Genomic DNA, 27,288 nt, shown 5'->3' on the forward strand with positions numbered 1-27,288 from the left:
ATACTGGGAGGCGTTCTGGCACATCTGCGGGATTGGCGACATTTTCAAGCCCATGAACGCCGAGACCACAAGGACTCTCGAAACTGTCCTTCGTGCTTCACCCCCTGCACCGCATGAGGCTGCTGGCTGCTAACAGAGAGGATGATGGGAGCAGCGAAATAACAGAACAACATGGTGATTCGTCCAGCAGCAGCATTATGAACGGAAATGATCATACTCTCCGTTAATGAGAATCACAGCTAATAAACTCCACGCTTACAAGATGGACATAATGTAAGTATAATGTTGAAAAAAAAAACAGCTCCTGGCACTAAGGAGGTGACTTTCGATTTCAGAGACAAAAGGCAATGATCTAAATAAATAAAAGTGAATTTGCATTTATAGTGCAGCCCAAATAGTCCCCGATCTGCGTCCGGAGTGGAGAATTAAAGCTGCGAATGATTTATTAATTTGTATGATTTATTAATGTGTGCCCCCCCCCCCCCCCAAGGGGGAGGGGCCTTTGGAGCAACCAACGGCACATGAGGAGCCCAGGCAGACGTTACAGAGTCGAGGCACCATCCTCACCACAGTTCATGATTCTCAAGCGAGTCCCAACCATAGAGCGAGTTTTACCCAAAATCTGTTATCAAATTATCACTATCGTCCATGCGAAAATGCCCCTGATTTCTCATAGCATGTTTAAAGGTGGCTTTAATCTGGGACACTTCAGCTGCTGCTTGGACTGTAGAGCCTTGTGTTTTGGGGGAGAGGTGTAGTGGGGGGATTCTGGGAATTGGAGAGACAAAATCACATGATGCAGCCTTTCAGTCAAACGCTCGACGCCATGTAGATCTCCGGGACTGCAGGCGAGTGCCGAATCTGTGTACATTTAGAGAGGGAAGCGAGGTCCTTCAGGAATTAATGCTCGTGTAGACGTCACAGGAAGCACGTGGGTGCACCAATCAGGGCCTTAGCCATGGAAGTATGAGATAATATTACGCGACTGGAAAAATGTGACGAGAGAATTAATATCAGCGCTAATGAGTGGTAATTAGGGTGTAGCTCTGACAGGCGTCAGTCTTGTGGGGAATCTGACCCGAGATGGCCAGCACAGATTGCCGAGGACGACGAGATACGTGGGCAGAAATCCGAGCAGATACAGGGTATCAGGGCTGGTTAGCAATTAGCGTCCCATTAGCACCCCGGCTGTAAACACAGACTGCCCGTGTGCACTGCCGGTAAGGGATGGATGGAGAGCCACAGTGCGGCTGACAAATGGCCGCGGGAGACCACGTTTACCCAGGCTCTCCAGAAGAAGATAACTATATTTCCCGTTAAAGAACATCATGAAGGCTGCCTGTTTGCAGGTTTGTAAGCTGCCTGTGGATATGACTCTTTCACAAAAATATATTTCCGATCCGCCTGGGCAGCTCGGAGCCAGGTGTTCATGACTGCACCACGAGTAGCTTTAGTGATGGTAGCTGGGAGCAGACCTTTCAGCAGCCTCTCAGAATGACAGGTTGCCGAGACAGGAGCGGAGGATGGGTCCACCCGGGGTTTACAAACCGCGACTTCACTGTATTTATGTTTTCAGCTAGCCGTAAGCTGCCTTCACCCATAATGCTCAGTGTAACACTCACACACAGAAGATCAGGAGATAGGCTCTTCATGCGGGCAGACACAGCCAACAAACTGCAGCCTCCTGCTTTTTCAGGTAATTGATTTTGGTTTTTGGCACAAGCGTGACTCTGGGGAGCTTGGAAGGGAATTGAACTAATTTTCGTGAGAGGGAGTCCCCCCTCCCCAACCCTTCTAACTCCAGATTTAGATGATTAAATGCAGTTTGTCACCACCCCAGGTGTGTTTTGCCCTCATAACTCTATGTCGCCGCCCTTCTGGGCAAGGGCTTAAAGAGATTACAGCTTGAGAGGCAGGTGGGCTTTGAAGCCATGAACTAATGGTGCTCTCCACAATGTGAGGCCAGAGTCAGAGCAACCCAACGTTGAAGTGCCTCTTTGGAAACTGTGATCTCCGAGTCCTGTAGGTGCTGCCGTGCATGAACGGGACTTTCTTCAGTAGGTGCTGATGTCAGGTAAAAGAAGACAGAAAAGTACATCTGAGGTAGACTTAGAAGGTTGATGGGAAGTCAAGAAAGGAACAGTAGAACACCTACGTTTATGGGATGTCGCTTGGGGACGTCGTAGACACCCTCCTTCTGCTGGCTCGTGGGAACCTACATTTGTGGAGTCAAAGATACGCAAAAACAGACGGAACTGCGATTAAAGAAGGCGTGTCTCTCGGTAACCCTCCACCGAACAGGGCTTGGCTTTGTCTATAAGGCTAATTCCTCACATAATTCAGTTTATATTTCCCGTCACCCGGAGGATTAGGGCCGCTGTCTCTAACCCCCAGACGAGGCTTTTAGCCTGAGCTCTGTACACAGTGTATTTTAGCAGAAATACAAGGTATGTTTTACTCCGACACTCTGACTAATGCTAGTGGATTTAGCATCTAAACTTAGCCACCCTGAATAAAACACAGTAAACACGCTCCGCGGCTCCCTCGTTCGTTTATCCAGGTGACGCGCGCCCTTTCATGTCAAGGCCCCGTCTTCCCGGAACTATGTATCCTCCATTGTTTTTCATGTCCCCTCTTTCCCCTGCAGGCTGATTGATATTCCAGTCTCACCAGTACCAGCTGGTTTCTTAACCGCGACGCGCTAAGGTCAAACAGTGCGGCCCGCCGTGAATCCCTCACCCTTCTTTTATCTCCTAAACAGAAGGTCACGGCTGATGAGGCTTGCAGCTTCCGGATGCTGAACCTGCCACATCCACAAATCTTGGCCAGATGAGGACCGCTGTTGTGAGACTAGCATCATTCTATGGAGCAGCACTGTCCCACCACAGTACCATCAGCAGACCCATCGGTGCTGATGACTGCAGCTATTTCCTCAGGGCAGTGAGATCTGATTATTCTTGTTCAGCAGTTATCGGTCTTACCCATTACATACCCAACAGAATCGCGCAGGATTCCTTAAGCCGTGTCCAAAACACCTAGTGATGGGTACACTGATGGCCATCGCTTAGCCATACTGCCAATGCTAACACTGTACTAACCATGATTCCTGAGTGGTGGAATGCTGGAGGTGGGCGGTACCTGATAAATGCTCTCCTCTGATTGGGGATCGCGGACGAGCTCGTGCCCGGCCTCGAACACGATATACTGCAAGCCGTCCGAGGCAGAGGAGATGCAAAAGGAGACAGTCAAGAAAGTGATTGGTCATGCAGATCCGCAGAGCAAGGCGACAGAGTCCAATGAGACGGCAGCAGGTGGACAAGATGGCGGCAGCGTGGTCAAGAGTGCAACAACTGCCCCAAAATGCCTGCCCTCTAAGGGCTGCATGACTCAGCACACTCTAAAACGTTCTGAGGACCCTTAAAGCTGGGTGTATTGGTGGGGTGTATCTTTGTAAGGCTCTGTGGCAGAACGAGTGAAATTCAATCCCCAGCATGATCTGGGCGTGAGAAAGAATCCCAGGAGGTATAAAAACACGGGATAAAGCACAGCCAGGAGAGGCGGAGTGCTGCGGATTCCCCATCCACGCTGCCTCACAGCCTCACTTTGCATAAACACTAACAAACGTCAACCGTGTTTTCACATCATGCTGTGCGAACACATGGTGAAGGTTTCCTGTCTAAAAAGAAATCTCTACCCAGTGCAGGCATTTCTGGGCATGGTCAACTCACATGCATGCATCCAATGCAATTTTAAAATAGAATTTAAAAAAATATAACGTATAAGGGGCAGATGTGTGCATTCAATAAACTCTAGTGAGTATTAGGAGTTAATTCATAATTGGAATATTAGGTACACATGAAATGGACATGCATCCAATTGCTCTAACTATGTCATGTGTTATTCAATTGGTGAAATTTTATGTCCCAAAAAAATCGAAACAGCTGGAAATGCTCAATATTAAAGAGAGAGTGAATAGCAGAGCAGCGAAGCAGCTTTGCAGAGTGATTACCTGGTACACAGGGTCTTCTACATCATCCTCCAGGATCGTCTTTGGCAGCAATTAAAGGGCCAGAAGCGAATTTTGAATCAACAGAGGAAGACAGATTGGGGGGGGGGAGGGAGGGAATTTGAACTGAGAAGCAAGCAAATCAGCAGCTTTGATCAGGTCGCAGTTGATTCTCATCCTCAGTTACAGTGATTCTTAAACGAGGACAGAGGAGACGGCCGATTCTCCGTAAATTGTATGCGATGCCCGCAAACTCGCCGTCCGGTCAGACTCAAGCAGCCGAAGTAACAGCGCAAGGACACTCCCTGGGTGTCTCTCGACATTGTTCTGTGGGGTGTCACACGACGTGCAGAGAATGTCATATTATTAATGACCAGAAGTGCTTTCTGCAGGCCAATATTGTGTCTGAAAGAGCATTACCTGTGTCTGTTTTGAGCAAACACTGGCTACGGAATAGATTTTCACACTGGAGGGGGAGGGCGGGGTCTCTGTACACATGTGTTTCATACAGGGAGGGGTCAGTGCCTGGGTGAACGAGTGAGGGTGGGGGGAGGTGTACCTGGTAGACGGCTTGCTCGCACTGTTTGTCCTTCTGGGCCTTCTTCTCCAGCTCCTCTCGCTGCTTGATCTCGTAGATCAGCTGGAAGAGGTCACGCAAGTCCAGAATGACGGGTTCCGCCTGCAGAGGTTTAGTGGAAGAGGGAGATCAGCCTACATCCTCACGGCTGGACTCCTCAGGGTTCTCCACAAACATTCTCCTCTCAGCAAGTAAACGTCCATCAGTGAGTGACTGCATCCATCCATGCCCCCATCTTCTAGCCACATATCCTGGTCAGGGTCATGGGGAAATAAACGTCTGGGAACAGATCCATATGGTGCTGGGATGGGAGAACTGAACAAGGACTTTATTTGGGCAAACAGTGAGGAGAAACGGCAACAAAACTGCATGTCGCCATGTTCTGGACCCAACATCCATCTCTGTCGAAGGTCCACTGACCCATTTTTGGACGCGTCAGCGCAAAGTTGATGGGATTCTAGACTTTGAGACAGATAGCCATCGATCTGGCACATGGGATCGATACTAGAGTCCATGGTAACAGTAGAGAAACACTCCCACAATCCCCAGTGGGGATACAGCATCAGCCACAGGAGAATGCAACAGTTAGCAGGAGGGAACAGAGCAGGGGCAGGGGTTGATGGTCGGGTATGGAGCTGGGTAACGAAGCGGGTAATGAGGACGGGTAACAGGGGTGGGGAACTAGCTGGGTAATGGGGCCAGCTAACAGAGACGAGTTACAGAGCTGGATAACGAGGATGGGTAACAACAACAAATAACAAACCAGGTAACAAACTCCCTAATGGGACCAGATAACAATCCGGGTAACAAGCTGGGTAACAATCTGGGTAACAAGCTGGGTAACAATCCGGGTAACAAGCTGGGTAACAATCTGGGTAACAATCCGGGTAACAAGCTGGGTAACAATCCGGGTAACAAGCTGGGTAACAAGCTGGGTAACAATCTGGGTAACAAGCTGGGTAACAATCCGGGTAACAAGCTGGGTAACAAGCTGGGTAACAATCCGGGTAACAAGCTGGGTAACAATCCGGGTAACAAGCTGGGTAACAATCCAGGTAACTAGTGGGTAACAATCCGGGTAATGATCTGGATAACAAGGTGGGTAACGATCTGGGTAACAAGCCGGGTAATGGGGCTGAGTAATGATTTGGGTTTAAGAAGGCTCTGTAATGGGGCCAGGTAATGACAGTGTTGGGCATTTGAGGTCCAGAAAGTTCAAATCCTGACCAAGGTTTTGTCTCTACCAACCAGCTAAGTACTCTGTGACTGTTACTCTTTATGCTCAACTGGTTATTAGAAACAAAATCTTGGTTTGGATTTGTATTTTCTGGCCCTGAAATACCCAACACTGGGTAAAGAGCCGGGTGACAAGCTGGGTAACGAAGTCGGTTAACAGAAACAGGTAACGAGACGGGTGCCGGGTCAGGTAATGGAGTAATCACAGCACTCACAGACTGTGCCGTCTTAATGGCAATGAAGCGGTGGTTCCCCTCCTTGCCACAGACGTAGCCAAAGGCACGGTGGTCGGTGATGTCCTTGGCGATGTAGGAGATCTCATGGACCGCGTGGTGATGCTGAAGGACCTGAGGGAGGCCAAAAACAGGGTGGCAGGAGGCTTGAGTGAGAGAACAGGAATGGGCAGCAGTGACAGAAGTCCCCCCCCAGCGCATCGTGTGACGGATTGAGACCACGGGGGCAGCCACCACAGCCTGGAACTGACTGCATTTCATGGTCGAGCTCATGGTGGAGTGGGCATTCCTCAGCAAACTGGGGGAGTCTGAATGTGGCTGCTACCACCCACTGCCCCCCTTCCCATGGTGCACGTGTGACTGAGAAACCCACATCTCAGAAAGACTGTGTGATGCTTTTATGGTGAGTCCCCGCTGAATGCCCTGGGCAGTATTTCATTAAATAAATCAGAAAAATTCTACAAGCGGGGAGCTAGACATTTAATGTGAGACCATAGAGTGAGAGAGTGGGAAGCCAGTTGGGCACTAAGTGTAAGAGCAAAGGGTGTAACTCTTCATGTAACCCAGCTGGACACTATGTATGAGAGTGCAGGGTGTGAGAGGATGAGGTCAGCTGGACAATAAGTGTGAAGCACAGAGTGAGAGAGTGTAACCCAGCAGGACACTATGTGTGAGAGTACAGGGTGAGAGAGTGTAACCCAGCTGGACAATAAGTGTGAAGCACAGAGTGAGAGAGTGTAACCCAGCTGGACACTATGTGGGAGAGTGCAGGGTGAGAGAGTGTAACCCAGCTGGACAATAAGTGTGAAGCACAGAGTGAGAGAGTGTAACCCAGCTGGACACTATGTGTGAGAGTGCAGGGTGAGAGAGGGTGAGGTCAGCTGGATAATAAGTGTGAATGCACAGAGTGAGAGAATGTAACCAAGTTGGACAATAAGTATGAGAGCACAGAGTGAGCGAATGTAACCCAGCTGGACACTATGTGTGAGAGTGCAGGGTGAGAGAGGGTGAGGTCAGCTGGACAATAAGTGTGAAAGCACAGGGTGAGACAGTGTAACCCAGCTGGACACTATATGTGAGAGTGCAGGGTGAGAGAGTGTAACCCAGCTGGACAATAAGTGTGAAGCACAGGGTGAGAGAGTGTAACCCAGCTGGACACCATGTGTGAGAGTGCAGGGTGCGAGAGGATGAGGTCAGCTGGACAATAAGTGTGAAGCACAGAGTGAGAGAGTGTAACCCAGCTGGACACTATGTGTGAGAGTACAAGGTGAGAGAGGGTGAGGTCAGCTGGATAATAAGTGTGAACGCACAGAGTGAGAGAATGTAACCAAGTTGGACAATAAGTATGAGAGCACAGAGTGAGCGAATGTAACCCAGCTGGACACGAAGTGTGAGAGCTGGACTGCACGTCTGCTATACAGTAAATTGCCCCTTAATCCCAGGGCATTACTGTTATAGCCCTTGTTTTGACAGCCAGAATCCAGCTGCCAGATAAAGCACCTCCACCACCTCACCGTGCACCATTAAATTCACATATCTCTGACCAGACACAGTCCGGCTCCCCTGGGGGAGGCTGAACAGGTCTGAGTAGGGGGTCTAAAGAAGGCGAGCGAAATGCCCAGGGCAAGAAGGGAGGGAAGGCGAAAGAACGGACGTGGAACATCCTGCTCCCTTTGTGTCCGGCGTAAATCACAGCTGGTTCAATTTCTTCCTGACATGTAACCTCAGGATGGATTGATGTCCCCACAGTGACAGTGACGCTGGGGGAGGGGGGCCAGCCCTGTAACTGCTCTGTAAATCTTACAGTTTCCCGTCAGGACCAAGGACACGGCCGTGCCCCTCCCCTTCACACTTAGCTATGGGACATATGCTGGAAGCAGTAATAACTCCCCCCCCCCCCCCAAGTACCACCACAATACCCCCAATCCAAAACGTCTCACTAATGACACTCAGATTTCAGAGGTTAAATTCCAATCAGCTGGCTGTTTGGCCAAAGACCGTGAACTCCAGCCTATTAAGATGCAGGTGGGGAGGGTGATCAGTAGGGGGTGCTGTAGATCACTTTGCGGCTGGCAGCACTGATATCTGAATAATAGGCTTTTACTATGCCTCATTTTGCAATATCATGCTTGTCATATTGTCATGCTGTGGACTCCTGTGGACTTATGGATAGATCCATGGACGTAAGGAAACAGAGCTTTGTGAGCAGAGCTGGCCTCAGAACAGCCGTGTATCACTCAAGGGACAGTGTTGCTGTCAGATATTAACCTGAAGCTGCCTCGCTGCCTGGCCAGGCTGATGAGACAGCCATGAGAGAAAGGCACCCATGAATTCGTCCTGGATTAACAGGAACCCCCAGACCACATGGAAGGCATGCAGAAACGTCATTCCGGTCCATATGCTAGTGAACAAGCCCTTTCCGCTGCCCCCCCCCAAAACCCCCCCACTGCACCTCTCACTGTCAGACTCTGAACAGCCAATCCTTCACCCTGCTCCCCTTTAATGAAAACGAGCTCGTTCTGGCAGCCCGTCTGGCAGCAGGGATTGGATGAGATCAGCAAAGTCACGCCACAGCTTTCTGTGGTAATGTAATGAATTTATAAGGTCGGCAGGATGGGGGGACGCGGCCCTGGGACCCGCAGGTCAGCGGCACGGCGAGAGCAGGGGAGGGGATCACCCACTGGGGCATTTCCATCAAGCGCTGTAATGTCTTTACAAACATCACAACCGCAGCATAGACTGGTAGGGAGAGGAGGCTCCATTTTTCACTCTTTGCGATCTACATCGCACAGTCTCCATGGCAACCATGTTTAGTTTACTGAGACCTGGATCCTACCGATTGCTACACGTAGGCATGCTAATTAGATGTAAATTACAGCTTTGTTTGACCCTGGAATCCAAAGTTGCCTTTTATGAGATATACAGTCATATTTCAAGGAGAGAATGTTAGTAGGACAGGAGCCTTAAGTGATACGATGGAGCGTGTTCAGCATCAGGCCTGGCGTCCGGTTTGACCTCCTCCAGCTGCTGAGAGTGATGGACGTCTCGCCGCGAGCGGATCAGAGAGACTGATCAACACCGGTTGGTCGTGAAGAGTCCTTTCGCACCGAGTGAGAGCTGATCCCAAATAACGTGCGCCGGACTCCAGCCGCATGCTAACGTGCCCCGCGGTGGGGCCCACGGAGACTCTGAACGCTGCTCACACACAGCGGGCGCTTTGATCACATGACTTGTGATCTCCACATGACCTCTAATGACCTGGAGATGCAGAAGGCCAATGTGATCTATGGACATCGCAAAATGACCCATTATTTCCCATCATCCTCTTCTCCTCCGCTAAACCGTAACCTGTCCTCATCATTCTCATTTAAGCTCTCTGTTATTCTTCAGGTTCTTTGTCATATATCTCATTTACCAGTAGCTTTAATTGCATATTATCTCAGTTCTAGGTTGAATTAATTAATTACAGGCAATCCTTCATCATTTCAAGTGGTTTTTTTCCACTAAACCCATGAGTACTAAACCTACACCTGGGATTAAATCTGGAATCGAAATCTGATAGTTCCCAATGAAATCTTTAAGGTACCTGCCCACCATTACCGTCACTGTCCCAGAGCTCTGTGAACTGAAAATCTCTTCTACACTGTAATAGTTTTCTTGTGTATCTTCAGAAGAGTAGAGGAGGGATTAGTGACCTGTATAAGATCCGGTAAAGCGAGCAGCACCCCTCCCCCCCCCGCTTACCATGCGACCTCCCGATTGAGCCGCTAGTGATCCTCATACTCACCCCCGACCTTTCATCAAAGATCTTGATGCCCCCGAACGAGACCGTTAAGAAGACCTTCTGCTTGTGCTCCCCCTTTGACCGGCCGCTAGCGGCGATACCCTGTGGGAGAGTCCAAAGAGGGAAAGGTGAAAATGGAACTGTGGGCGAGGCTCTGCTTGGTGGGGTGTCCTCTGACTGTAGGGGCCTTAAACACCAAATGTCCACCATTCGGCCCTTTGAGGTCCCCATCGCTGCCATCCTGTTACGGTTCCCGCTCTACCCGTCGCTTAACGCTCCCGTCTTAACGAGCAGCCCGCACTGAGGCCTTAACGAGCAGGGCGTCGACTGCCAAAACCTCAACCTGCAGACAGGCTGGCGGCAGACAGCTCTTCCTCCAGAAGGTTACCGTGGCAACTTCAAAGGGTGACGAATGCCAACATGTGTCCCAGATGGAGGGGCTTCTCTCCTGACGTAGCGGTCATGGGTGTCAGGAGATGGAGGGTGTGACGCTGGTAGGTGCAAGGGCCCTGATTCGGGGATCAGCCCACACGGGGGGTCTGAGTAGTCAGGAGTGAGGCGGTTTGTTTACTAACTGGAGGGGAATTTCTTAAACAGGGGCATGGATTTCCTGCCAAGTTGAGCAAGGGAGGGAGCGGATTTGATCCACGGCTGCTGTGAGGAGCAGGGCGGAACGCATATGAACACCCCCTTCCATATACGGAGGGAGGATGCGACCTGCCGGGGCTGGTTTCTCGTGGGCGCCCCTACCGGGTCCCCAGAACCGCGGAGGGAGTCACACACCCCCGCAGAAAAGTGACACGCATTTTTACACTGGCTTCCCGTTTGAGTTTCTCTTCAAAGTTCATTCCTAAACATTGAAAATGCTGATTCCTGCAACCACCCCCTTTATAAATCAAAAAATGTTCAGATTAACTTTTGCTTCAAAATGGGGTTTGTTTTCTTGCGATGTCCCCACGATGTTTGAGCCTTCGAAGCAAGCAATTTTCAACAAACAAGCAATTTTCAACAAACAAGCAATTTTCAAATCTCCCTGCCGATGCTGATATTTGACCCTGCAACCTTCAGGCCACTGTGCCCCCGCCCCTGGCCTCACCTTCATCTTCATCATGGAGTCTTGGCAGAGCTTGGCTCCTCGAGCCGCCCGCACCTCATCGATGCCGATCAGCTTGGCCTTGTATCGCATTCCATCTCCCTTGAAGCGTTTGATGAGCCCGGCCTCAGTGCGGTCCTGGCCTGTGGGGGGGGGTAGGGGTGCGGTTAGTGTGAGGGGGGCTCGGCGTGCCGGGGAGGAGGTGGCATTTGCATTCGGCGCGCACCTCCGGCAGCCGTAGCTGCCAATGACAACATGAAAAATTACAGCTTCAAACAAGCAATTTAGAAGGGAGGTGAGTGAAAACGATAGTGAGCCAAACACACGGCGTGCTGCGCAATGCGGGTAATTAATTCTATTATCTATTTGCAATATTAAATGCAATTTACAAAGCGAAATCACTTAACGGCATCTCCGACACGACAGCAGTGTAAAGGCGAAGAAATACACAGACGTGAAGAGCTGTCAAAGAAGATCCCCCCCCCAAGGCTTCCCAGCATGCCCTGTGCCCTTGAATGGCTTATGGGGGGGGGGCTGTTTGATGCTCCCCCGCTCCAGTCATCTCTGCTAACAGAGCTGATCTCATTACCCCCATCGGACCTGCAAAGTCACAAGCCGCTACCAGTCAGCCTTGGGGGGGGGGGGGGGGATTAGCGGCTGCTCTTTTAAGCTGAATGTCGGCATGGAGCCTCTGCTGCCCCCAAACCACCCCCCTCCCCCCCATATACACACACACACACTGCACCCCAGTCACGGGAAACAGGTGGACATCAGCAGCACCAGTGGCAGGGGAACCGTGCCAACATTCAGCTTAAATGAACAGGTGGGGATGTAGAGGCATACATGTAGTGGTGTAGATATAGAGGTGTAGATGTATAGATGTAGAGGTGTATATATAGAGCTGTAGATGTATAGATGTAGAGGTGCAGATATAGAGGTGTAGATGTAGAGGCATAGATGTAGAGGTGTGGATATAGAGGTGTAGATGTAGAGGCATAGATGTAGAGGTGTGGATATAGAGGTGTAGATGTAGAGTTATTGATGTAGAGGTGTAGATATAGAGGTGTAAATGTAGTGTTATAGATGTAGAGGTGTGGATATAGAGCTATACATGTAAAAGTGTGTTCAGGATGGTGTTCACACCTGTGAGATGTTCCCAAGAGCTGAGACATCCCTCCTCCTTGCCCCCCAGTCTCCTGTTCAGTCGCCGTCATGCTCTATGTTCATGTGTGGTTACCCAAACAGCACCACACTCATATGTCTCAGTCCGGAAGCGTAGGAGATAGGATTGAAATTCCAACAGTGCATCCCACCCATGCAAGCTCGTCCTCCGGCACCCATCCCACGGGATTTCGGGGGCCTGTTCTGTGCTCTCGGGCAGAGAAGCGGCTTTTCCAAGGCCTTCTGTGGGTCGATCGCTTGCCTATAGCGTAAGAGGCTATTCTGTGCCCCCCACTCCATTCCACCCCCCCTCCCCCCCCAAATCCCCAGGGATTCCCATTGTCCGCGATAACATCTTTTTTTTGTGGCGGCTCCCTCAAGGTCCTCAGATTTTCAGGACGTCGTTAAGCAGACCACAGTCAGGCTAAAAAAAACGCAGCCCTCCATAAACACCTTTAAGAAAACCGGTCACAAAAGGAGGGAACAGGACGACAACACCATAGCGCCGCATCTGCCCAGCACCAGACAGCCACTGAGGCTCAAAGACAGCACCACTGTACGTCTAACACCAAGCTGCCAGTTTGTTTGTTGCTGTGACTTTCACAACATGTGACACAGACAAAACGTCACAAGCATTCAAGCAACGTGTTGACTGAACGTCCCCAAACCACTACATGCAGTCCTCTGCCGCTACCTTCAGCCTGTTTTCCGCGGAAAACAGACTCAGCCTGGAAAATCGAGGGCTGGATCTTCAAATGCAAATTTATCTTCCTCTGCACAGTCAGGGATATGCTGTTTATAGGGTGGTTTTAAGGCGACTATAACTGCAACTATAATGAAAATTCAGAAAAACAGGAATAAACAAGTCGATAAGAGTCAGTCGGTAAGAATGTTAAAATGAGAAAATGGTTTATGACAATCTCAGGATTGTGAGAATATGAGAGAACGAGCTGCCATAATGCTGTGAGTCTTGTTGATCCCTCAGTTAACAGGCTTTTTTTGTCAGAAGACGTCCTTTACACTGTATTTGTAATCCAAAATCTATTCAGACATTATATCCAAGAAAAAAACAGTCAAGAACTTCCTTAACATTCACCTAGTTTTTTTCTAAAATGAGTTCTGTTGTTTTTTTGTAATTCTACCCATAAATTTCTTTGTTGTCTTTTTTCGGGGCTTTGTGTTGACATTAAATAATAGAGGTGATTAACTTATTTATTGAAGAAATACAGTTTTGGGCTGCAGAATTAAAATAGGCAAAACAAAAAGAAATACTCAACAGCAAAATTCAATTTAAAAACAGAAGAATCAAAATAAAATAGAAATCAGTAGCTACTTCAATAGAGAGTCTGCTCTTGGACTTCAGAAGGACAAATGATCCGATACAGAGATGGATCAGGCGGGTCACATGGGGGGGGGGGCTTAGGGGTTGGATGGGGGTCCCGTGACCTTGTCCGGAATGGGCTTGCCTCGTTAGAGCCTGGTTAATGAGCTTGGGAAGAGCGGCCAGGGATGATGAACCAGCCTGTCGGGCCCACCTGTCACCCCCCATGAGAAGCATATGGCTCCTCCACATCGAAACGGCGGGAGAGTCATTACGGCGAGACGCTGTCACATCAGGACAGGCCCTCTGGACGGGACCGGCAATGGAGGAATATCTGTTTCTCCTTCCTAAACGGTACGGACTGTGGAATTTGCACACTGCACATCGACTGAGCACTGTCTGAAGGCTCTGAGTCCTACACAGCCATCTTCATACGCCCCATACTCATACCCATAGCCCCATACTCATTGTCTATCTCCTTTCTAGAGACATCTCCAATATTATTTCTATAATCCTCTTTCTGTACTCACCAACTATACTAAACTTCTAAATTTCTTTATTAATCTTTTGTCCTCTTTGTACACTCAGCTACTATACTCTATCTATACTCATCTTCAATTCTTTCTAAACTCACTCTCTATACTAATCATCTGTACTCATCTTTTACCCTCTTTCTACACTCATTGTCTATCCTCTTTCTATACTCATGACTTCTATAATCTATACTCTATCTATACTATATCTTCTATATTCTTTCTATAATCATCTTTCTATGCTCATCAACTATACTTCTATAATCTTCTATTTGCTTTTTGTACTCATCTTTTATCCTCTTTCTATACTCATCTTACATACTCTATCTACACTCCTCTTCTATATTCTTTCTATGCTCGTCTTGTATACTCTTTCATTCTCCATCTGGAGGCCCTAACATCGGACTCACAGGTCATGGCAGCCGACGTCTGGAAGATACAGAAATCCACCAGGCCTTTTGTGTCCCTCTATCGACCAGCCTCTGGCAGATCAGCGATCTTGTACACAAATAAAAAAAAAAAAAAACAGATATGACTGCTGATCTCAGGCTCGGAATAAGTGCTATGACATCCCTGAAGGACCGATAGCAGTTTAATCCCAAAGCCTGAGGTGACGAGGTCGCTCGTATGGATAATCGCCAGGACGTCCTCATCTGGAGGACTGCTCCTACTCTTGCCCCGCGCCGATGCACAGAGGAGACAGAATGCTGGCCCCAGATCCATTATATTCACTTAATTTCATTACATAAAGGCCCGGACATCAGCAGAGAGCTTCCCACTCGCGTGATACGTCGAGGGTCCATTTAATTATCAGAGGCAAGGGGGTCCTTCCGCATCTATGGCCCGAGTCCCGTCCCCATTGTGCTGCCACCGTATCAGGGCCGAGTGCAGATTCACTTTATTTCCGCGAGAACATCGATTCATTATCTCATTCCCGCACATTGACGACGTCTCGGGAAAATGTGAGCTATCTAACATGCAATTTCACATCCATTTCCCTGGAAGCACTTCTGAAGATCCCCTCATCCGCTAATCTCCCACCATTTATACCTCATTTACGGAATCCAGATCTCCGGATTTTAATATTCCTATAAAGGCATGTAATAACCTATTGTATCTACTAGTGCCCTCTTCACTCTGAAAATCATTTTTATCCAATAACTTAAATAAAACAAAGTGTGAGGACAAAAGTCCGCGCTGTTTAAAGTAACGCTAACCCAAGCCGAAGCTCCTATTGGCTGATATTGGACACATTGGATTTATAACTTACATGATTATAACGTAAAAGCCATGCACACATACTCACTGGTGCATATCTGACTAATACATAATTAAAATAACTTTCTAAAAGATCAATGTGCGCATTAATCATTTACAGCAACACTAGATTAATAGAGAGTGGCCCAGTGGGTAACCCCTCTCACTCCCCCACCCGGGACCCCCACTGTACTGGATAAGCAGGGTGGATGGATGGATTGATGAATTAAATTGAAAGTGTTGATATTATTGTTTTAAGATGGGGTGGGGGGGAGGCGTGTTTTGCCTTAAGACAGCCTACATCCTCTTATGGAAAGTTACCATTTTACAGTGGCTGGCTTCCTAGACAGCTCCCCTACAGGGGGAGACACAGATGACAGGATGCGACTGCACTCCCTCCTTTTTCCTAGTGTTAACAAGCAGCCTGGTTCTCCGGTCAGCACTACGGACAGCGACCTGCTAGTTTTGGATGGGTTCAGTGCTCACTTAGGATGGGTGGGTGGGGTGTCTGTTCAGTGCTCACTTAGCATGGGTGGGGTGTCTGTTCAGTGCTCACTTAGGATGGGTGGGTGGGGTGTCTGTTCAGTGCTCACTTAGGACGGGTGGGGTGTCTGTTCAGTGCTCACTTAGGATGGGTGGGGTGTCTGTTCAGTGCTCACTTAGGACGGGTGGGGTGTCTGTTCAGTGCTCACTTAGGATGGGTGGGGTGTCTGTTCAGTGCTCGCTTCGGATGGGTGGGGTGTCTGTTCAGTGCTCACTTAGGACGGGTGGGGTGTCTGTTCAGTGCTCACTTAGGACAGGTGGGGTGTCTGTTCAGTGCTCACTTAGGACGGGTGGGGTGTCTGTTCAGTGCTCACTTAGGACGGGTGGGGTGTCTGTTCAGTGCTCACTTAGGACGGGTGGGGTGTCTGTTCAGTGCTCGCTTCGGACGGGTGGGGCGTCTGTTCAGTGCTCGCTTCGGACGGGTGGGGCGTCTGTTCAGTGCTCGCTTCAGACGGGTGGGGTGTCTGTTCAGTGCTCGCTTCGGACGGGTGGGGTGTCTGTTCAGTGCTCGCTTCGGACGGGTGGGGTGTCTGTTCAGTGCTCACTTCGGACGGGTGGGGTGTCTGTTCAGTGCTCACTTCGGACGGGTGGGGCGTCTGTTCAGTGCTCCCTCTCTGTGCTCTACCAGGTAGGACATCAAGCACATTAACACCACGGTTATCTAAGGAGAATGCCTGTGTGGGAATTTGCTTGCCTGTCGGCCTCGTGCCTGTGAAGGAGAGGGCCATAGACGTCCTGTGATCTATACAACATGAATTCAGCAGCTTATAACACGCCAAATGCGAGCCACCAGGAAGTGGAAAGGCAAGCCAGCAAACAACCTGGCCGACATTAACAGTCACCAAACGAAATGTGATTCGTTTCCTGTCTGCACAGCCTTTCTGGAAAGCACCGCAAAGGAATAGCTGGAGCCAGGCTCTCATGAACTGCATCCTGGGAAGTGAATCTGACTGCACAATTACGAGGCTCCTTCTCCAGCCCGGGCGAGATGCAGGGGTGTTCCCTGCGATACGGCGGCGCGAGTGACAGGTGGCGCAGCCGCCACGCGGCGCGAGCCGCTCGTCACGGATGATTGAGGAAACGTTCCGGAAACGGCTCTCTGCTGGCTCGTCCTGATACGGATGGCATAATTAAAACAATCAAGCCGTGAGACTCAATTACCGCTCCCGCAGCCCGTCTTTTGTATTGTAAAGCACGTCATATTGGCAGGGAATGCCGCATAGTAAATCAGGAAAACAGCACGCGATAAATAACTCCCCGCGACTCCGTCCCGAGCCCCGAGCCCCACCCCCGCCGGGTGCCGTTTGTAAGGCTCGCGTGCGCCTCACACCAGGAGAACTCCAAACGTCAAAGACAGGAGCCGCCCTCGGATGAAAGGAGCTCGTCTGTTAAACGTCAGTGGCGAGAAGATTGATTGGTGGCATGGCGACGATGAAGGGCAACCAACGGCTTGCAGTGAACCGGCTAACCTGTTCAGGGTGCGGTTCTGATGGCGTGGCGGCCTAACAGCCTTTCCTGATCCACCCCCACCCGCCAATGTGTTAGATAAGTGACTGGAAGATGGATGAATGGATGGATGGATGGAGGATGGATGGATGTTTAAAATGGTCTCATGGATGTTCTAAACCAGGCTGAGCTACATGGGGAGTCAGTAAAGGCTGGTTTGGAAAATCAGAACTTTCATCATCTATATGCTTTTATTTTGGTTAATTCCTAATTCTTTCGGATTTCTGACTGGGTGTTCCGCAGAGGGGAGATGGTCCCCTCACCCCCCCCCCCATACACAGTGCAGTAAGCAGGACAGAGGTGCGGAGGTCTTGGGGCAGCTGTCAGCAAAACACAGCTTTTGATACCACGTGGGTGTGAGCTCTAATCCCCAGCTATTAAAGAAACTCTTAAGACATTATGTACCTAACAAGTACCACACAGGTCTCATTTCATAATTCACTTCAATTTTTGGAAAAACAGTAACATTAATAGCAATTAGGAACGTGAATAAGATTCCGGTGGACAAAGTCATGGGGGAAAAGGACTCAGGAGAAAATAAACAATGTTTTTAAGAGCCAAGTGGTATCCATGGAGATACAAGTGCCCCAATCTTATAGTGACATGCAGCATCTTCAGTTCCCAGTCACTCTGCATCCTCATCACGTGGCGGGAGGGGGAGAGACGGTGAGCTGTGAATGCAGAGGCCGGAGCAGACCAGCCGCGCTCCTCGCTCGTCACATGTGCCGCCTGGCTCGGCGTCTCCATTACGGCCGCTCCGCCCGTCGGCCATAAACTCGCTGAGCCGCGGGCTACACCTCTCACAGCGATTTATGAGGTTGCCCTTGGAAACTCGGGTCCCGTCTAAATAATTCACCCCCGTCATTCGCTGGCTGAGCTGGCCCCCGATTCTCCTCGGCCAACCTGCCCGCTGCTGCCCGCTTCCACTCTGACCCTCGCACCCCCCCCCCCCCCCCCCAGCCCGTCTCCCGGGGTTATCGATCGCACCCCCTCACCACCCCCAACCCTGGCCTGGATAAACAATAATCAGCTGGATATTATGACCAAGCGCCCAGAATCAGTCTGCATCAGTCTTCCACGGCGCAGATTCTCAGCTTGGCGGGGGGGGGCATTGCGGGTCCCTCTCCCACATCTACTGACTGTCATGGCTGGATCCCGGGTTGCGAGGTACCAGCTGGATTTCTTATCATGGGCCAGTGCAGTGGCCCAGCGCAACAAGGGTCCAGTCTTCAGCTCTACCCCCCCCCCCCCCCCGTCCTGCTCTCCTACACAAGAAGCAGGGGGTGCAACGGTGCCTCCGGCGAAGCAAATCGAGGCAAATTAATTTTGGCCGACTCTAGGGCCACTGGTCGAGCTTCCAGGCGAGAGGCCGCTGAGAAATATGTTGTGAGTTTATGTTTCTGCTTCACTCTGATTTTTCACTCAGCAGGGAAGAAAAGCGTAGGATAAGTGGGTGGGAATGGGGAGGGGGTTTTAAGGACACTAAGAGCTATCTCGCTCTGGAAACAATATTTTCAAAGACATTTAAGACCACCTGCAGTCATTATGATTATAGTTTCATATTTATAAAAGGCTGGATCATCGGACCCAACACTGGACATGCAGATGACAGATTAAAATGGATGGTATAGTGGAAGTCCTGTTACGCACCTGAAGGGGTGGGCCATCAGATGGTCATGTGACTTCCTGCATAGGCCCACAGGAACAGGAAGAGGAGGGGCAGACAGCATTACCGGCTGTGGCACGATACTCACCGGCTTTGTCCCATTTACTCCACCAAGTACAAACTTACACACTCCTACACCCGGAAGCCGCGTTCATGTGCACTTTGTACTGCAAGGACGCGGTCTTCAGCAAAGGATATAGGGCAAAATGCCCTGCATTAGTGACAACTAACGCTTTTACTGAGTATGAGGAGAGCAAGATGTTTCAATTTAAGTGTATTTAAGTGTAAGTCTAAGTTGTATAACGAATGCTTACATAGCCTACTCCTGTGTGCCCTCCGAGCAGGACGGGGGGGCCGCTAAATCAGTGCAGGGTGCTTGTTTACTCGCTCCTGCGGCTGTTTCTAGCATCTCTCTTTATGCTTTTACCCACACGTTCGTTAATATTTTTAATGATTTTTTTTTTCATTTTTTAGATAATTGGTCGAAATAACTAACAGCTGAAGCCCAGCTGAATTTTAAATAGGTAATGAACAAGATGAATTAAAAGACATGTCAACTCATAAATACTGAACGACAAACTTTCGTACTCAGTATTACTCAGTATTACTCAATATTACTCAGTATTACTCAATATTGCTTCACGGGATTTCTTTGTCCTTTTCGGGATCCAGCAGGGCGTAGGAAGCTGGGAAGCCCTGGCTTTAACCTTCCCAGGTGGAGGGAACAGCTGATTGGCGTGACCTCGCCGCTGATCCACTCTCTCTCACATGGAGAGCTGAGTACGAGGAGCGTGGCTGAGGGGTGGGCGGGGCTGGGAAGAGCCCGCCTCTCAGCCCCGATCCCAGATCACTGCATTGCACCATTGGATGCCTGCCCATAACATTACTGTGTCTTAATGTTTCTACTGCAAAGCTAATTGTTCGTCACTGCCCCCCCCCCCCCCCCATCAACCTCTTTTTCTATTGCAGCACCTCTCCGACACAGCAGCTGAGAAACTGCCAAGCGGGTGTGGTGATGAGCGCTATATGATGCAGAAGACCCTCCCTGGTAAAATATGATGGCATCAAAGGGAGAAGATCTAACAAACTTGCCCTGTCTGTCCTGCCTTCCGCAGCTACCCTATTGGACGCTCTCTGCTCGGTGGTGACAGCAGCCAATGAGAATGGAAGCGCTCATGTAGATGCAGACTGGTATAGGCTCTACACTCTTGGAAGCACTTCTGCCTTCCGGTTAGCCTTAGATGTGGGAAATGTCCAAGAACTCTTTAAAAGTCAAGACGACGACTCAATGCATCTACGTGCTCGAAATGACACTGATCAGGCTCTGTGGCTAAAGCTCCCCTCTCGGTAACGAGCTCACTGAGCCCCCGTGTGGTGGGAGTCATGAATTACAGCTCGATTGTCTCTCAAGTTTTGCTACTGGACAATCCCAAAGGAGCAGATACCCCCATGTGTGACGCTCTCAGAGGCAGTCGTGAGAGAGCCTCGACTCCACCATCCTCTGCAAATTAATACAACATGATCCCCCCCCCCCGTGCGAGCAGTCTGACTGGGAGCACATTTTAATGCATGACTACCTTCTGGAGATGGGAGTCCATTCACAGGTGAACTCTACAGTTCCAGAAAAAGGTCACTGAGCAGTAATCCCACAGGAAAGGTGGGGGGGGGGCATTTCTGTGCAGCTGAATTATTGCCTGTGGCTCCATCGCTCTTATCATTTTATTGCTGTTTCACCCCTGACACACGCGTGTGAGGCCCCCCCCTCAGGCAGGCTGCCGCCTTTTCAGGACAGAATATTAAGTCTTTAGCGTGGCTGCCGTTTTAAGCGGATTCCAGCTTCTCAGCTGCGTCGTTCCATACTGTACCCACCAGGGGGCGATGCGGGGGGGGGGGGGGGGGGCACACGGCTCAGGCTCCACCCATGAGAGGCTGCTGGAGGGGGCACATGTGTCTTGGGTTCTGCCCAGAAGGAGCTGGCGGGGGGAGGGACATGCACCTCAGGCTCCGCCCACAAGGGGCCACTGGGGGGGGGCACGTGCACAAGTGGCTCAGTCTCCGTCCATGAGCCTCTATGTGCCGGTCACCCAAAGCCCATGGCGGGGCGAGAATCTCACCCAGCCTCCGACAAGTTACAAAGTGGGTCAGATACAGCTGGCCGTTTCCCGGGCAACGTCTGCAGCGTCTTCCACCCCGGCGGACAGGAAAGAGTCTTCCATCCCGTAATAGATTTAACCTCCTTGCGCGTGCTAATTTCTCGCACCTCCTGTAGCCTGACATGACTTTCCCGTAGGTGTTCAGACTATAAAACAACCCTTTCACATTATTACACCAGAGAAGTCCTCTGTACTGATGTAAGCAAATATTAGAACAGAATGAACAGAAGACGCACCATCAATCCATCTAATAACCACTGACCATGATCAGAGGCACAGGGGTGGAAGCCGGCAAACACCCTGGATAGGGTAACAGTCCATCACAGGGCACACATACCCACACACACACACACACTCACGCACACAGTCACACTCTCTGAGCGACTTACAGATAGATACCAGTTTGCCTCACTGTGTGTCTTTGGACTCTGGGAGGAGACCGAAAAATCTAGAGGAAATCTGTGCAAAACCATGGAAAACTCCACAGATACAGAGCAGAAGTGGGATTCGAACCTGCAACCTAGAGGTGTGAGGCGACACCACAGATGGGGAATATGCTTTAAAAATGCATGTTAGCTGACAGTAGAGCAGTTGGGAGGGGAAGTGGAGTCACAGCTGCAAGTGCTGTAACATACAGCAGGCGCATTAGCATCCTGCATCAGCGCTAGTTGCAAGCGACCGGCCCCGCGCATCAGCATGTGTCAGATCGACACCCCCAACAGGTGCCGAGAGGCGCAGGGCTCAGACGGCCACTGCTGTGTGGAGCACCTCGACCAGCAGTGCGACCGGACAAAACAGCCTGTGATTAACAAGTTAATTAATGCAGGTCGCTGTGTCCTATAGGGGGGGCTGGTGAGCACTGTACTCCCGGGGAGGTGAGACTCCAGGAGGAGGGGCAGGACAGATGGTGCCGGATGGGGGAGAGTCCAGGGGGTCGGGGGGGCAGGCAGTCGTGCATGAAGGTCCTGCGCTTCGCAGGTCAGAGAGCCCTCTGATCCCACCATCCACCCCCCAAGCCACAGGAAGCACTCCCCCCCCTCATCATCAGGCCACACCCCCCCACCCCCAGGCCTTTAAAATGGAGCCCCGTTATCGCTGCAGACCGATCACGATTATGGAGCGTGGTCTGTGGAACGCACCATGGCAGAGTGCCAGCAGGGGGCGCACCTGATGCAGTGCCTCGCCCGTCTCCCCCAGAAACGGCCTGTCCCTCCTTCTCTGGGAGGTGCCCTGCTGGAACGGCTCCTGCCCGTGTTAATTCCCGCTGCTGGAGTACAACCCGGTCCGCTCTGCCTCACACCGCCTTTCTGTCGGACAGAGTGCTGCCGGATTTTATCGCCATGCCCACGGTCTCTGGCATTTTTCTACCTCCGAACCGAGATCACGGTTTCCAAAACGACAGCACTCTTGGGGTGACTTTGGCTGACCTTTATCCAGGGAAAACCATCACCTGTCGAGGGAAGAGCATCCATCACCAAGGCTGACCCCGCCTCTGATTACCAGGTAACCGTGCACGTGGACAGCCAGTCTGGGGAGGCAGGACGTCTCCCATTCAGATGCAGGGCCCATCTTCCCAGTTCTGACAGCCGGCCTCTGTGAGCGAGTGACGTGTTGTGTGTGTGTTCACATTGGAAGTTAAATTTTCACACACGTGTCTCTGCGTGCCTTAATGGCCCTGTTACATACCTGCACTGAGCATGCATGTATGCTGCAATGTGTGTGGGTTATAGATACCTCTCGGTGTGTGTGTTTATGTGTGTGTGTGTGTGTGAGAGTGGCTGAGAGTGTGTATGTGTGTGTGTGATTGTGTATGTGTGTGTGAGAGTGGCTGAGAGTGTATTTGTGTGTGTGTATATCTGCGTGTGTGTGTGTATATCTGCGTGTGTATGTGTATGAGAGTGTGTGTGTGTGTATGTCTGTGTGTGTGTATATCTGCGTGTGTGTGTGTATGAGAGTGTGTATGTGTGTGTGTTTCTGTGTGTATGAGTGGCTGAGAGTATATGTGTGTGTGTGTGTATATCTGCATGTCTGTGTGTTTATGTGTGCGTGTAAATCTGCATGTGTGTGTGTATGTCTGTGTGTGTGTCTGTGTGTATATCTGCGTGTGTGTGTATGTCTGTGTGTTTATGTGTGCGTGTATATCTGCATGTGTGTGTGTATGTCCGTATGTGTGTGTCTGTGTATGTATGTCCGTGTGTCTGTGTATGTATGTCCGTGTGTGTGTGTGTGTGTATGTCTGTGTGTGTGTATGTATGTCCGTGTGTGTGTGTCTGTATCTGTGTGTGTGTGTCTGTGTGTGTATGCCTGTGTGTGTGTGTGTGTATGTATGTCCGTGTGTGTGTGTGTGTGTGTGTGTATGTATGTCCGTGTGTGTGTCTGTGTGTATGTCTGTGTGTGTGTGTATGTCCGTGTGTGTGTGTGTGTCTGTGTATGTATGTCCGTGTGTGTGTGTGTGTCTGTGTGTGTATGTCCGTGTGTGTGTCTGTGTGTGTATGTCCGTGTGTGTGTGTCTGTGTATGTATGTCCGTGTGTGTGTGTCTGTGTATGTATGTCCGTGTGTGTGTGTGTGTATGTATGTCCATGTGTACCACGTGCTCCTGAGCTGGGTCGCCCTGGGCTCTCGCCGCGACCTGTTTCCCATTAGGCCCCTGACAGCAGATCAGACACCCGGCCGTGTAGAACGGGCCCGTGGGGCTGCTCTCCTCTCCTCACGGCCATAAATGGCCGCTGCGGGTGCGTCCATGCGGAGCCCCGGCACAGCGTCCATCTCACCCCCCCGGCTCCTGGCCGTCTTTGCCGCTATACAGATAATTAATGACCTACAGGCTTCCGATGCTGACATCAGGCACCGTTTCTGCCTCCTCTTCTGTTCCTGTTGCTGTTTCTCTTCAGCCCAACTTTCCCATTACTCTGTATTTGGAAACATCGCCCATCCCCCAGGAAGCTGAAGGCAGACAGTGTAAATACGGTCTGTGGTCTGACCTAGAAAGAAGGTCTCTGATCCAAGTGGATCCCTTGGTCTGTTCCACCAGTAGATCTAGTGAGGAGTTCCTTCTCTGATCCACTGTGGATCCTCAGGTCTGTTTTACTGGCTGACCTAGTGAGGACTCTCTTCTCTGATCAAAGTGGATCCCTTGGTCAGTTCCACCACTAGATGTAGTGAGGACTCCCTTCTCTAATCTGATGGGCATTAACTCTCAAGCCAAACAAGACTTTAGCTTTTCATAGTTTAAGGACCCGTGATAGCATGGAACAGTAGACCTGTCCCAGTCACATTGTATCCAGAATTATATTTTTATTACTCAGTCTTGCACTGAAGACTACATCCAAAAAAAGCGAGGAAATCCTTCACCGCTTGTAAACATTTATCCCAGAATTTGGAGTAACAATGACAAATGTCAACAACAGCAGAAAAACACTTATAAATGCCATTTGCTTAAACCCACACAGGAGAAATATGAGGATTCCAGGACACCATCACAGACTGATCCCACTCGGCACTCCTGGTCGGGATTCTCAGGCATGCAAGATTTACAGCGTGAACAAATCTGCTGCTGCCATCTGGCTACCCCCCCCCCCCACGTCTGCTAACGACACGAACGTGTGCTTTACACCAAGGCTTTTAATTAGCGCCCGTGCTTGGCGCTGAACCGGCCAACGAGACAGAACCGTGTCTAATCACGGTACCGGTGATGGAACGGTGGCATGTAAGGGAGACCACAGGGCGGAAACTTCTACAAAACAGCCAATTGATTCACTGGTCTGTAAATGAGGGTGACTTGGGGGGGGGGTGTCTGCAGGCTGGGGAGCCCACAGTGGGTCTGGTCAGTCCAGTAGTGTTCCATAAATGCAGCCAAGGTGAAGTCCAGTTACATTTTTGGACTCTCTAATTGGAATGCTCCCCCCACCCTCAGGGCTGAGGGTGACGACTACACTGACATGACCACAGTTCAGGTCGGGGTGGGGGTCCTTTTAAGAAGTTAATAGACCTGAACCTACACAATCAGGTTTGACTGGCTCACCTTCAACAAACTGGGATGAAGGAACGGGCTATGAACACACCTCAGCGGCGACATCCGGCACATGCTGGGGTCGAATAGCAGTTGGACACGTTTATGAGAAAAGTCGGAGCTGAACCAGAGGCCAGCAGGGCAGGCAGACACCCTCACAGTCATAACCACATGCAGACAGGACGGGGTGTTAGCGGTGAGAGAGAGAGGTTCTCGCTAAATGACTTCATGAGGCTCTGTGCTGCTCCAAGCTTCAAACACTGGATATTGATGCACCACACAACCAGCCAGTGCACCATCGCCGCATTTAACCCAAATACTGAATTCCAGCCTTACCATAGCACTCCGTGTATTTCAAGATCGCTACTCTACTCAGACTATGGGGTCTCACCAGCCTTCCAGTCAGGAGCGGCTGGTAAATCTCATGGGACATGGCAGCTGGTTTTGAGGTGCCAGAGCTCAGGACTCCTCTGGGTGAATCTAGGGCTCCTAATGTGCAGTTTAATCACATGCGGGAAGATGGGAGACCATCACATGGAGAAAGACCGATGACAGCAGAGAGATATTAAGGATGCTGAGGGCCAAACAGGCATTTGCAGTCATTGTGCTAACATCCAGATAGAATAAAACCAATAAAGACCTTTAGCACTGTGACCCCGAACTGGATAAATGTTTATGAAGGATGGATGGCTTTATATTACATGTCTACCAGACACGGCACTGCGGTCCTGCTATAAAAAGCATTTTAAAATATCTAAAAAAAAAAACCCTGAAAAAATAAACTTATCACCTAGGATAAGCTCCAATCTGGCTAAAGCAGTAATTTCTTCACAGTTGGCTGTCAGAACGTACTTGTTTTATTTTACTGCGTCAGCCTTGGCATAATGCACCTTGTCTTGGTACAAGATGCATTGTTTTCTGTGCAAACGGGTTTGGATTAAACGCGTCATATATATGCAAAGTGCAACTGCATTTTAATCTTGCCTTCTGCTACTCCTGATTCTTTAAACAAATTAATTTCTGTGGCGGGCCTGTTAAATCAAAGAGGATTGTGGGACGTCAAGGGCAGACAGGAATGTGCTCCTTTACGAGCCCGGTGACTTCCTGGTCCTTCAGGTCTGCCGACTGGAGATTGGAGAACATTATGACCTATTTTACAGACCCAGCACATCTGATAAGAGAGGCAGATCATTCCTGCCCTCGAAAGCAAGTAAGGTGAGTTTCCCAGAAGTGTGTGGTCCAGCACCAAACAACAACTACCAACCAGGTCAACGAAATCCAAACAGCGAACGCTAACGCCTCTACTTACGGGAAATTCAGGGGTGCGATAAAAAAATAAATAAATCATCCATTCAAAATGTCATGCTCATGCAGCGGTTTCGACACAGACGTTAAAGAGCAACAGTTACTATGGCAATCAGACTTACGGATACAGTGAAGCAATCCACTTTACAGACAGAGAGCGTCGCTGGAAAAACAACCACCAAATCAGCCTTTAAAAACACTACAGGGCAAAGCAAAAATGGCGAGACAACAACACTCTACATGGAGGTAGTTCCCTTCAATGGGAGACACGTTATTTGCGCCCCATGTCAGAATTCCCAGAAGGACGCCGTTTCTGCTATCGAGATGCTCTCAAGCCTGAGAGCATCTGGAGAAAGTAGAGTTCTGATGTGAGTGGATGGCACTTTACGGTTCCCAAACCTACCTTTCTCACCAGGTTATCATCCTTCTTCTCTCAAAATAAACCTAACCTAGAACTGCTACAAACCTGGAACCATAGCTTATTTTGGATCCCTCCTAGTGCCACATGTAATTTTTTTGATTGACATATCCAGGTTCTTGAGACCAATCGGCATAAAGGCACTTTCGACGCCCCGGGAGCCTGACTGGCGTTGTGCGTTTAATTTTCTGTTTTGGCGGGAAAGTTACACACCAGAAAGGTGGCCTTCTGCGAAAGGTGCTTATCGTTCTTTAAAATTAGCCTCCGGATTTCACACTCCGCTTGTTTTCGCCTTGAAAAAAAGGTCAATAGTTTTCGAGTGACTGTTAGAAATTGGCAAATGGCTCCTGAGGCTGACACAGATGTTAACTTTCTGCTCAGACCTGAACAGGAATATGCGAGCTTGGATGACATGGAAGATTCCGGGTCAGGGGAGAGTGGGGATGGAACAAAAGCATCTGTTTTTGCTTATTATCTGGTTATTGA

General features: G+C 50.0%; 2 protein-coding genes across 2 annotated transcripts in view; both read right to left on the reverse strand.

Moving 5' to 3' along the window:
* Nucleotides 1–27,288, reverse strand: part of LOC125716361 (FYN-binding protein 1-like) — a 77,338-nt gene that overhangs the window by 42,047 nt on the left and 8,003 nt on the right. The window lies entirely within an intron of this gene.
* Nucleotides 1–27,288, reverse strand: part of LOC125716364 (disabled homolog 1-like) — a 75,405-nt gene that overhangs the window by 15,068 nt on the left and 33,049 nt on the right. Inside the window, exons 3-9 of the mRNA XM_048988583.1 lie at nt 10,933–11,072; nt 9,840–9,938; nt 6,035–6,166; nt 4,566–4,685; nt 4,010–4,048; nt 3,139–3,204; nt 2,156–2,215 (exon numbers count right to left, since the gene is read on the reverse strand). Of these exons, the coding sequence (XP_048844540.1) occupies nt 2,156–2,215; nt 3,139–3,204; nt 4,010–4,048; nt 4,566–4,685; nt 6,035–6,166; nt 9,840–9,938; nt 10,933–11,072 (656 nt within the window). The remainder of the gene's footprint in view (nt 1–2,155; nt 2,216–3,138; nt 3,205–4,009; nt 4,049–4,565; nt 4,686–6,034; nt 6,167–9,839; nt 9,939–10,932; nt 11,073–27,288) is intronic.

The sequence above is a fragment of the Brienomyrus brachyistius genome, chromosome 21 (genome assembly GCF_023856365.1).
Source record: "Brienomyrus brachyistius isolate T26 chromosome 21, BBRACH_0.4, whole genome shotgun sequence".
Lineage (NCBI taxonomy): Eukaryota > Metazoa > Chordata > Actinopteri > Osteoglossiformes > Mormyridae > Brienomyrus > Brienomyrus brachyistius.